At 44.0% G+C, this 12271-nt stretch overlaps 1 protein-coding gene across 1 annotated transcript; it reads right to left on the bottom strand.

Moving 5' to 3' along the window:
- Positions 1-7898: 7898 nt before the first annotated feature.
- On the bottom strand, positions 7899-8714 carry LOC127299798 (uncharacterized). The gene has a single exon (XM_051329845.2). It carries the CDS (start codon positions 8579-8581, stop codon positions 8165-8167), a length of 417 nt encoding a protein of 138 aa, XP_051185805.1. The 5' UTR covers positions 8582-8714; the 3' UTR covers positions 7899-8164.
- Between the last annotated feature and the right edge of the window lie 3557 nt (positions 8715-12271).

Below are 12271 nucleotides of genomic sequence, written 5' to 3'. Positions count from 1 at the left end.
TTGATTCTGTGTAGGGTAACGTTGTTTTGCCATCGGCAGTTAACCAACAAAAGTTGGGCACGTTACTCATTATCCCTTGCATAAAGAAAATATATCGGATGACCTATGAAGACCTGCGGAAAACTTCGGCAGAGGAGAATATTCGAGTGGTACAAGTTGAGTCTACGCACGGATTGCAAGCATCCGTACCTAGACTCGGGGGCTACTCCCATCGGGAGCGCTGACGCGCACCCGATAGAAGAAGATGAAGCAGATTCAAGATGAACAAGAACAATGAAGGAGAAGAACATCAGGAGAAGACATGCTTTAGTCTCTACCCGAACTATCTTCGGCTAGACACTCGGGGGCTACTGACGTGGGCACTACCTTTCGGGTAACCGACATTGCCCTATCCTGTACTGACTAATTGGAGGCCCATGAAGACACCCGAAGGCGAGATGGGCCACTAGGACGGTGCACCAGAAGGTTCCTTGGCGGGCAAGACAAGGAAGCGGTCGAACAAGGAAAGATCGGATCTAAATGTACTGTAAACCTAGTCGTACTCGGTTAGGACTCTTGAGACCTGGCCTCCTATATAAAGGCCAGAAGAGGGGCTGCCGAGGGACACGATCAATCTTAGTAATCTTAGCCAGAAAAAGCTTAGAGCTAGGTCATCTTAGCAATAGCCAACTCGACGAGATCTCTGCCGAACTATTCGGCACCCCATTGTAACCCATTATCATCATAATCAAGAACAGACAGGCAGGACGTAAGGGTTTTACCTCATCGAGGGCCCCGAACCTGGGTAAATCGCTCTCCCCGCTTGTCTGTGAACCGATGTCTCGTGTCAGCTTGCAGGATTCCATCAACCCTAAGCCCCTATCGGAGGGCATTGGCGAGGAGTACCCTCGACAGAGAGGCCATTTGCCAGAAGCAGTGGCAAAATATTACCTTCAGCTTTGTTAGCATGATCACGGTACCCGACGAATTGGGTACCGAAGCGGATGAATTCCTTAATCAAAGGCTGATAAAGAAAGGTAGAGAAAGAAAGCGTCAATATAGTAAAAAGCTTGACAGCAAAAAGCAAAAAAGAAGCAAACAACAAAGAGTCGATAGCATCGGAAAGTATTCTGCACAAAAAAGACGAAGGGACTTACATCATCCAGAAGAGGAGTCATGGAGCCACCAAGTTGTAGGGCAGGCTCCGTGACTGATTCAACCCTTGCCCTTTTTGGTGAAGGGGCACGGGGGCTTGCAGGAGGAGTTGGGTGCTCGGTGTTTTGCCGAGGAGGCGAAGATTCATCTCCATCAGCTTGCGCTTCAGAAACAACCAAAGTACGCGATGTACTCGTTCGAGCAGCCGCGTCAATAGGTTGCGCTTCTCCCTCGTCACCACTGCAACAAAACGGCGACAATATAAACATCAAAATATACAAGTATATCGAGAGCAAAACAATAAGAAGCAGTAGAAAACTTACGAGCTGACGAGGGCATCATCGTAAGGGTTAAAAGTTGTTTTCCTTTCGGAAGGACCAACTTCTTCGGCTTTGGAGGTGCCGGAATCAGTGACTTCATCCATTTTCCTTTTGTTCCTTGGAGAAACAGCGGAAGGAAGGGAACGTGTCGAGGCAGTGGCCTCAGACTTGGCGTCTTTTTCAGAGGAAGCCGCGGAGTTTTGAGAACCCGCAACTTCACTTTCAGGGCGCGAGGTACCTTGGTTGTCATCATCGACAACGGTACGATCTTCAACTTCTCCACCCTCAGGAAGAGGAGGAAGAGAAGCAAGAACGGGGTGGTTCTGAGAAAAAGAAAGATTGTCGATAAAAAAAGAAGTTAGGCAAAAAAGCTAGCAAGATAGTAGTCGACAAATAATAAAACTCGAGAAGACAATATAGCAACTAAGAGGAAAAATTACCTCGGGAAGGGGATTGGCGCCACTATATGGCGTAATGCGGCAAGAGGATGGAATGGTATCCTTCTTGCTGAGCGATGAGATTCTTCGGATAAGCTTTTCAAAATCCTTCAAAGGAAGGTCTTTGGAGAGCCTGTCGACGTCTTTTTCACCAGCATACTTCCAGAGAGGATTTTTGCGAGCCTGGAGAGGCTGCACTCTAATCCTAAGGAAATACGCTGTGATCTCAATACCCGATAGTTCCTTGCCGCGAGTGTTCTGTAGCTCGTGGATGCGAGTCATTAGCGCTTCTGTCGCCAACTTCTCAGCTTCGGTTGCTTCAGCGTCCCATGAACGGCGGCGAAGGATTTTGGCTCCTCCGTCAAAAGGGGCGATGTTGTCCTCCACTGGATTGAAGCTTTCTTCATGTACATACAGCCATCTCTTCCGCCAACCTTGGACGGAGTCGGGGAATTTGACGTCGAAGTATTCGACGTCAGAACGAACACAGATAACAACGCCACCAATGTTGTAGGCGACGTTGTGGGAGCCATTACGGCGGAGGCAGAAGATACGCTTCCACAGAGCCCAATTAGGTTGGACTCCGAGGAAGCACTCACACAGTGTGATAAAAATCGACACGTGGAGGATGGAATTGGGCGTCAGCTGATGCAGCTGAAGCTCATAGAAAAAAAGAAGACCCCGAAGAAATTCGTGGATGGGGGGAGAAAGACCTCGGATGAGGTGGTCAACAAAACTGACCCGATATTCGATTGGAGGTGATGGATAGCTTTCCTCCTTAGGAAAGCGCAGCATGTCCTCCTTCTTGGTGAACCCTAACTTCTTCAGCAGGTTCATGTCCTGGTTCGAGATCTTGGATCTCTCCCACTCCAGATCTTTGGCGGCCATCTTGGACTCCGGAGTGCTATGCCTGGTCAAACGGGCGCGAGGTGGCATCAATGAGTGTGGCGGCGAAAGGTGTGAGTATGGTTGAGCGCTTCAAGCAATGGGAGTAATGGAGGATTTTGCAGAGGAGAAGCAGAGGTGCGGCACGAGCGAAAGGACTGAAGGAGGAAGATGATGACTTTATATAGAGGTGCGGTGAATCGACGCGCCGTTGGATGAAGCGATTGCGGGACAGATGGTGTACACGTGGACAAGGGGTAAAAAGTAATTTCGTTCAGACGAGAAAGAACAAGAGCTACAGTACGTGCGCCAGAAAAAGCGGAGGACGTGTGTCCCCCACTTGCACGACGTGTCAACTTGATGGGTAATTTGGGCCTGCAAGGCAGAGAGAGTAGTTCTCGCGTTTTCCTGATACAGCGGTCGTAGCTATCGTCAGCAGTGATGTCACCTTGGCAAGAGAAAAATTCTGGTCTCGATAGCTTCATAAGAATGGCGACAGCAGAAGATTATGGATTATTTTGAGAGCCTTTGATCAAATACAAGTTTTTGATCAAATGCTCGGGGGCTACTTTGGAAAAATGAAAAACTCGAGAAAGACAAAATAGAAATGGCGAGAGCCTATGATCAAATACAAGTATTTGCTCATAGCCTCGGGGGCTACTCCCATCGGGAGCGCTGTTCGCGCACCCGAGAGATTTGAAAACTTCGAGAGAGAAGAAAAATATAGCAACATAAGGCGTGGAGCCTACACCCAAGCACAAGGACTTGGCTGTAGCCTCGGGGGCTACTCCCATCGGGAACGCTGTTCGCGTGCCCGATGAAATTATAAAAAAAAAGAAAGAAAGAAGAAGAAAAAGTGAGCATATTTCGAGTCATATAAATAACTCTACATATACTCCCATTGGGAGAGCAATATAAGTCATCCGTTGACTCGATAAAATGTGCTATTCCAACAACCGAATAAGCACTCGACAATATATTCTCAGAACGCCAAAGTTGCAAACAATTTCTGAATGCCGCAAAACTTTGCGAAGGTAAGACCCCAGATCCGTTCTGCGTGGCGTAGCGCCGTCTCTGACGTCGGTTTGCTACTTTTTTCGTATCAACAGATACGAAGAAAAATCCTAACGGACGCGTTAGGTACCCGATAAAATATGACTGGGACTCGACAGAATGGTAAGACCTTAAGCGGCACATGTCGGAGTTTACACCAGTATCCCGAGATCTTGTCCAGGGACGTGATCTTGAAGTAGGTTTTTGCGGATTGCCACTAGAGCAGTTAACTAGTACCTGATCCGTTAGATGAACTAGCCCCAACTACCATTATCCCTGCACAATATATAATTTCGTATCCAAAGATATGTGTTAAAGATCAGAACTATGGAGTAAAAATAAAGGTGGAGATTTTCCCTGACTCTGCGATTCAAGCAAAACCTCGGGGGCTACTGACATAGGCATCCCCAATGGGCCTGCCGAAGATGGTACCCAGGGTTTACTGAAGGCCCACGACCCGAAGGATAAGAAGAATCGGAAGCCCAAGTTGATAGTTAAGGAAAGATAGAGTTGTATTAGGAGATAGCACTTGTAATATTGCGGGATGAGTTGGAAACCTTCACGGATTCTGTAACTTGTGTATTACGAATCCCCCGGCTCCACCTCCTATATAAGGGGGAGCCGAGGGACAAAGAAAGCATCGATTCATTGTCTCACAAACCCTAGTTTTCATATCGTCGAGTACTTTTCGGCTGAAACCTTCGAGATTTACTTGCCCTCTACTTCTAGCTAAAACCCTAGTCTACAACCTGTAGGCATTGACAAGTTAATCCCTTGTCACTGCCGCCTTGAGATCCCGAGCCCCCACCGAGGAAGCCGCCCGCGGAGTCCTCCCGAACCAACAACTGAGGCAGGCCAACCACCGGCATCGGAGGATGTAACCGAGCGGCCGCATCAGCCGCGTCGAACCCGGCGCGAAGCTCCTCCACCCATACGACGCATGGGGAGCCAAGGGCCCAGATCCTCGCCGCCCCCTTCATCGGCGTCTCAAGCCAGGCCCGTCGGCGCCTTAGGGGAGCGACGAGGAGGGGGGGAGCGGCGGCGACGGTTAGGATTTCGCCTCCTCGGTCGCTTGGAGGGGGATATGCGAGGGGGAACGTCTCCTTTCTCTAGGAGTATGCAAATCCTAACTCAATACCGAATTTAGACAAATCTTTTTTTTTTTTTGCGAAACTCAGTACAGACGCAAATGCTCATACATATGTGCATACACTCGCCCATATGAACGCACACACGCACACCCTACCCTTATGAGCACCTCCGAGAGACTGAGTACAAGAAACTGATCCATCAGGTCTTGAGATTGGCGAAGTCACCACGAGCGCCTCGCTGTCGACGAAAACGTTGCCTCCCACTGAAAAATATTTCGCCTTTTAATGAGACACTAAAGTGTCAAATCTAAGATTTAAACTCTGGTGGGTTGGGGGTGCAACTTCCCTCCTAACCACCCAACCATAGATTGGTTCTCAACTTATTCAAATCTTCAATCTCCTTTTTTAGATGGAAAGAGTTTCATATATATAATGCTTCCAAAATACCCACTTTATTCGAAAATATCTCCATTTGAAAATATGTGATTCGATTTCATCTACTTCCTTGGCTTTCTAATGTATCGATATTTTAAGGTGAACTAGATAGACCAAAATAAGTGAACCTCCACTAACACGCCTCTAAATTTCTAGATACATACCGAAAAGCTAAAATATCTTAAATTAATGGACGAAGAGAGTAAATGCGGATACATGTAGATTCATTTTACGGAGTAGTACAGATTATCCACATCTACTATATAAAGTTGAGTCTTCTAACAAAAGTTGTAAATTAAGGAACCGGAATCGGTGATCAGTTAACGTTTCTGTTTGAGCTTGAGCTTGAGCTTGCGTAGGCGGAGAAGCTGGCTGCACGCAGCGCAACGTGCGTGCACCAACAAGTTGTATCGGTTAGTGGCTGCCTACTTGTGGTTGGTTGGCGTCCAGCGGTGTGATGAGGGCGTGCAGATCTGGATCCATGTCGCCGTCGTCATTTTATTTCTCGACAGGAACATTATTCTGCACGACAAAAGGATCAAGCTCTTGGGCCTGACCTGAAGGAAGCAGCACGATGTAGAGACTTACCAATGGGTTTGCGCCAAGCTCAATCCCTTATTCCGGCTACTTGGCCCAACAACCGAATTGGCCAGATAATTTCCAGTTTCGATTGTGATGAATTAAGCACCACAAACTGAATTGACACCCTCATTCTGGTTTCTTATTTCACCGCCGACCCTTAAGCCTACTTTTTTTTCTCTTTTATACTACAAGAGTTTTAAAGCCTTATAGTTCACCAAAATAAGAGGTTACTGGATGCAAATAAAATTTAATCCACAGTTTTTGAAAAGAAGTAGTAGTTTAAAATACTTCGAGGTGTTTGGCTTAAAAAAAAATACTAGTCTTATAGATCTTATATTGCTAAAGCTATGTACTGCAGTACTAAAAAAATCAACTCTACGGAATTCTACTTTTTGCTCAATCGACTTGGATAAGATTAGTCGAGCATCATCCATGTACGTCATGAGTGCATCAGTGGTGCTTGACCGAATACTAACATCAGGGATGGAGCCAGGAATGAAGTATAAGAGGGGCAAAACTAGCTAAATCACGCAATAAGGAGTTGTCATGACTTGTGCTCAAAGAAAAATCATGAGCATACCCCCCCCCCCCCCCGTCCTCCCTTGTCTCCGTCCCTGACTAACATAAGCATGGTCATTCAAAAACAAAGCTACCTCACGAACGTACACGTACATGGTTTAAACAAGCTATAGCACACATATACATCAGAGCACTTTGGTAGTTGAAGTTGAACTTATATACCTTGTTTTTTTTTTGGTTCTTTCAAGGACAACTATGTAAAAGAAAATATTCTATTAATAAATATTTATGCATGTGCCAAACACCCCACATGGCTTTTTGAATACCGCAATAGTCTGTTATTCAGATACTTCGGTATTTGGTAGCTTTTTTTGCGGGTATTTGGTAGCTTTCACCTTGAAAAGTTTCCACTCCAAAAATCATGGATTTAATTATTTTTTCATCCAGCCAGAGCCTAAGCTTGAAGCTTCAGAGTGTACGACAACGGATCTATTGGTAATTCCAAGCATAAAATGTTTCTGACTTAAAGTCGCTTTCTCTGATCTAAGTGGACCACCATACTCATGAATTGATCCACCATCCTTCATATGATCATGACCAGATTTGTTCTAACACAAGTAATCAGAAGCATGAAGAAATACCTCCCTCCCGAAAGTTACTCACATCTTAGTTTACTACTAACTCTGTCCATAAATAGATGTCTGAAATTTGTCTAAATCTTGCTGTAATTAGACGTTGTTTAGTGTCTAGACTCTAGATACATCTAGATTTAGAAAAACCCCGGACATCTATTTATAGATGGAGGAAGTACTATCGTTAATCTCTCCACTTGAATTTCTAGAATGTGTATCATCGTGCTCCACCATATAGAAAGTAGATGTATACATGTCGACCCAACTATTGATGTATTTAGCTCATAGGAGATGATGCATTGCTTCCTACGTGTTTGATATGATTGATAAGCTAGCATGAAAACTAGCTAGCTAGGTCCACGCACTGCAATTGTTGTATGGTCACTCCCTAGTTTTTACAGCAGACTTGGGTCGGGTGATGCAATGATAAACAAATTTATTTTATATTTAAAAATATGTAGATTGCACTCAGTTCTAACTTCTATAAAAAAAATCTCTTTCATCAAGAAATATTAGAATGGGAGGGACTGTCTTTAATTTAGTTGATTTAGAAAAAATGGCTATGTTTTACTAATCAACAATCATATTCACCACAAATATCTTCCGGACTGTCTATTTTTGTACTACTTGTATGAATCTCAATGATGAGAGATGTATTTGTTCTCAGCATCGACCTAAAATATAGATCGTGTGAAATAGCGAAACTGTTAAAAGAAGGAGAACGATGAGAACTACAAAACACATACGCATAGCTGAGAACACTTTTGTTTGAGATCATGATCAGCAAATTAAGCTTCATAACAACAACCATTGGATGCCTCAAACTTTGAAGTTTATATTGTTGTGATTTCCAGGACTATCTTTACATCGTCTTACATCCATGCATGCAACCATGCAACAAAGACAACATGAAGATAACCCCTATCTCAAAACTCCTAGCAAATCTACCCCATCTCTTGTGCCTATCTCTCTGTGTGTATATAATTATATACATACAAACATGCATATTTCTTATGCTTATTGCCCATATATGCACTTTGTTGAGCAAGCTCCGGAAATGGCCAGTATTTCTTCTGCTAGTAGAATAGATCACCGCTGCCTTCAGGTATGCTATGCAAGGCAGGGCGCCACCCCCTGCAGGAACTGATCTCCTCCTGCCGCTGCTGCTCCTCCGATCGTCTTCGCATGAGAGCCACCATGTCGTCCACGGAGACGGCCTGGTCTTCCTTTCCCAGCATCCTCCTGAGCTCTTGCTTGCTGATGACAAGCTTCACCCTCACGACGGCACTCTGGTCTTCGGGGGCGGTAGAAGGCGCCTTCCCGGCGGCGGCCGGGAACAGGCGGTACAGCTGCCCCATGTCGCCCGCCGGAAGCGCATCGGCGTCAGGGTGGCCCTTCGAGATGGGCGGCGGCAGCGTCTTGAGGATCTCACCGTCGACGACGTTCATCACCTTGATCTCCTTCCTGTCTTGGATCACCAGGCAGTTCCCCATGGCCGGCGATGAGCTGTGATGCTAGCTAGCAGATTGGTAATGAGCTACGAGGGAAGGACAGTGGAAAGATCGCAATTTGCAAGTGCGCGTGTGTTAGTGTGTCTGTGTAAGTGGGAGGTTGGATGGACCATTGGAGTGCTCTATATAAAGAAGTGTTGCTACAGAATGACCAAATATTTAAGAGCTTATTTCACGAATGCCATTGGCCTACTTGCTTTCATTTTTGTGACAAATTCTTTCTTTTGTAAAGCAGCATTGGCCTACCTAAGTCAAGTGAAGTTGCCTCCTAGGTGCAAAAGCAAGCTATAGCCACTAAGGAAAAAAGAGGCACTGGACGGCTGCTCTTCTATTTTGTTCCTTCATGTCCTTGACCGCGGTTGACGCTCGACATGCATGTCCTTTGGGCTATTAACTAGTACTAGTAGGCGCTGACAGAAGTGATTGTTTTAAACATTTCACTGAGAGGATTATACAGATAATAAATGGCTGGAAAGAAAAGCTACTTTCTATGGGAGGGAAAGAAATTTTGCTTAAAGCTGTGGCACAAGCAATCCCAGTGTATGCAATGTCTGTATTCCAAATCCCTAAAGGTATTTGCAAAAGTATTCCAAATCCCTAAAGGTATTTGCAAAAGTATGATGGATGCTATTTCTCAATTCTGATGATGAAAACTCTAAAAGAATGCATTGGATGGCTTGATGGAAACTGTGTTACCCAAAAAATGAAGGAGGCATGGGATTTAGGGATTTTCATTCTTTCAACCTAGTAATGTTAGCTAAACAGGCTTGGAGGCTTATAAATGCTCCAGGATCATTATGTGCACAGGTTCTCCGAGCTAAATATTATCCTCAGGGGGGTATTCTTAAGGCAGGGCCCAAATCTGGAAGCTCCTTTACTTGGCAAAGCATCATAGCGGGACTACAGACCTTTAAACGAGGATACATTTGGAGAGTGGGCAATGGAGACAGTATCAAAATCTGGGAGGATCCCTGGATCCCATCGAGCCCATCTAGACGAGTTTTATCGCCGAGAGCAGGCGCGGTATACACTAAAGTGAGCGAACTCATTTGTCCGATTTCTGGTACATGGGATGAGGAGCTGCTGAATGTTCTATTCAACCCTTTGGACGTCCGAAGAATTATGCAAATTCCGATCAATCATCAAGGATACGAGGATTTTATTGCTTGGCACTTTACCAAGCATGGAAGATACACAGTTAGGTCTGGCTATCATATTCAATGGCGCCATCACTATGGATCGGCTAATCAACTAGCAAGACCAAGTGTTTCAGCGCTTAATCCTGTTTGGAAGACCCTTTGGCAATTAAAAATTCGGAGCAAAGTGAAAGTATTCATCTGGCGTTCATTGCATGGTACTTCTGGTGCATGTCCGATTTGTAGGTTGGGACCTGAGGATGTTTTGCACCTTCTCTTTACTTGCCCAGCAGCCCAGGAGATTTGGAGGCACTTGGGGATTAGTAACATCATTGATGAAGCTACCCAGGTGGATCGGTCAGGTTCTGCAGTCCTGGAGCATCTGTTGATGGTGCAAGATAATACTTTCCAAGGATTGGAAAATGTGGGGCTTAGAGAACTGGTTTGTGTTACAAGCTGGTATCTATGGTGGATGCGAAGAAGAAGAACCCGTGAAGAACACGTACCTACATCATATCGATGCATGATATCTATCCTCTCCATAGTGGTGAACTCGGCGAAGTTATCGGCCCAAGGCCAGAATGTGACATCTGATAATAAGTGGTCGAAACCAGGGCCTCGAGAGGTGAAGTTAAACGTTGACGCATCATTTCATGTGGACTCTTATGCAGGTTCGACTGGGGCTATTATTCGTGACCATCAAGGTGGTTTTGTGGCGGCTTCTAGCTCCTTTCTGCAATATGTAGCTTCACCTCTGATGGCGGAAGCAATAGCTATGAGAGAGGGTCTTTCTTTCGCGATCAAGATGGGTTGCAGCAATGTAGTGGCGGAGTCAGACTCCCTGGAGGTGATCCAAGCATGTACGGGAGAAGAAACGTGGTGGAATGAAGCAACAACAGTTTTCGCGGATTGCACCGATATGCGATCACAAATAGGATCTGTGTCTTTCCAGTACTGCCCGAGAGAAGCTAATCAAGTGGCTCATGAGATAGCTAGGGATAGTTTCACTAGTAATAGCTCTAGTAGTTGGGAGGCTGAAGCTCCCAGGTTTATTGTTAGCACTTTGATAAACGATGTAACTTAACTTTGATGTGGTGGCGGCAAGTTTCAGACGCACTCTTTTCCTTACCAGGGTACCTACGGGGACTGGAAGGTTTTTAATGAGGCGGCTTGCTAGTTTAATATATTATTTGTTAAAAAAAAACTAGTACTAGTAGGACTTGACATCGAAGTGTGCGTCTTAATATCCAAATTGTTGCATAGTACTTACGATAAACTACATTGCTCATATTAATAAACCAAATTAGGTGCAAATAAGTTGGATTTACTAGTTGATAATTGTACATTCACATTGCAGTTCAAACTATACTTTTTGTTTTTCCGAAATAAAAGATCACCATCAACCTCTAGATTTTTCCCAAACAAAAGGATATATCCAAACTCATAAGAAACTAAATAGGGAGCCAAACACTAAATTTTCTAAAAACAATCAACACTTTAACTAGCACGGGGCTATTAGCACAATTAATCTCAAATATATATGAAGCCTAAAACTTTATTCTGTCGGATAAATGTGGCATCACTCTTCTCCATGCTACAATAATACATGCTTGGAAAATTAGTAACCTCTCCATGTCAGTATATATGTATTATTAATATTGTTCTTAGCAAAACTTTGCGAACTTTGATCAAGTTTATAAAAAATATGAATCCTTATAATAATAAATCAATATAATCTTCATGTGAAATAATTGCTTTCATGTTGTCATTATTTGGTACTGTAGACATCAATATAATTTGCTATAAACTTGGTCAAACTTTCCAAATTTTGACTACAACACTACTATGCAGTATATTTTGACATGTTAGGATGATATACTTTCGAGTTAATTTAAGATGAGTTTGATTTCAGAATTAATTTGTAATGTAAATAACATAAAACATAAAACAATTTAAAAACTCAGTTTTGATTGCCCGGCTTCACCAAAAGCCAATTAGTCACTGTTATACCCAACTAGATTTACGGGACAAATGTGCTGGGGGTAATTGCTTGCTAGAAGGACTCTGAAGTCGGCATCAACAGAATATACGTCATATGTAAGTATGAGATCAGAAAACATATGTGGGTCCAACATCTTGGAGGCAAGCCTAATCCATGCATGATGTGCTTGTGCTAGCTTTTTTGAGAGTATAGTGGAGCTGACCATCATTTGTGCGTTGCCAAAACTTTGCAGATCAGACACTATGAAACAACATGAAAAAATATCGTGCGCGTATACTGTCGACAAGCATGGGGGACATGCGGGAAAACAACCCGCCTCCATTAGCACTAGAAAGTAACAACCAACCCATGAAAACATGCATTGCACCATATCGTTTTATATTATCTTTATTTACTAATCTCGTAGGTCCTAGATGTGCATCTTTGTAGTGTTACGCGTGTTGTTTTCATGGTCTTTATGTGAGTGTAGGAACTACAAATCATAGTATCATTCATGACTATATGTATCATCATATCTATATAAAAATACGAGTT

The sequence above is a fragment of the Lolium perenne genome, chromosome 5 (assembly GCF_019359855.2).
Source record: "Lolium perenne isolate Kyuss_39 chromosome 5, Kyuss_2.0, whole genome shotgun sequence".
Classification (NCBI taxonomy): Eukaryota; Viridiplantae; Streptophyta; class Magnoliopsida; order Poales; family Poaceae; genus Lolium; species Lolium perenne.
The sequence above is the reverse complement of the archived record's forward strand: the minus strand, read 5'-3'. Positions and strand labels throughout refer to the sequence as shown.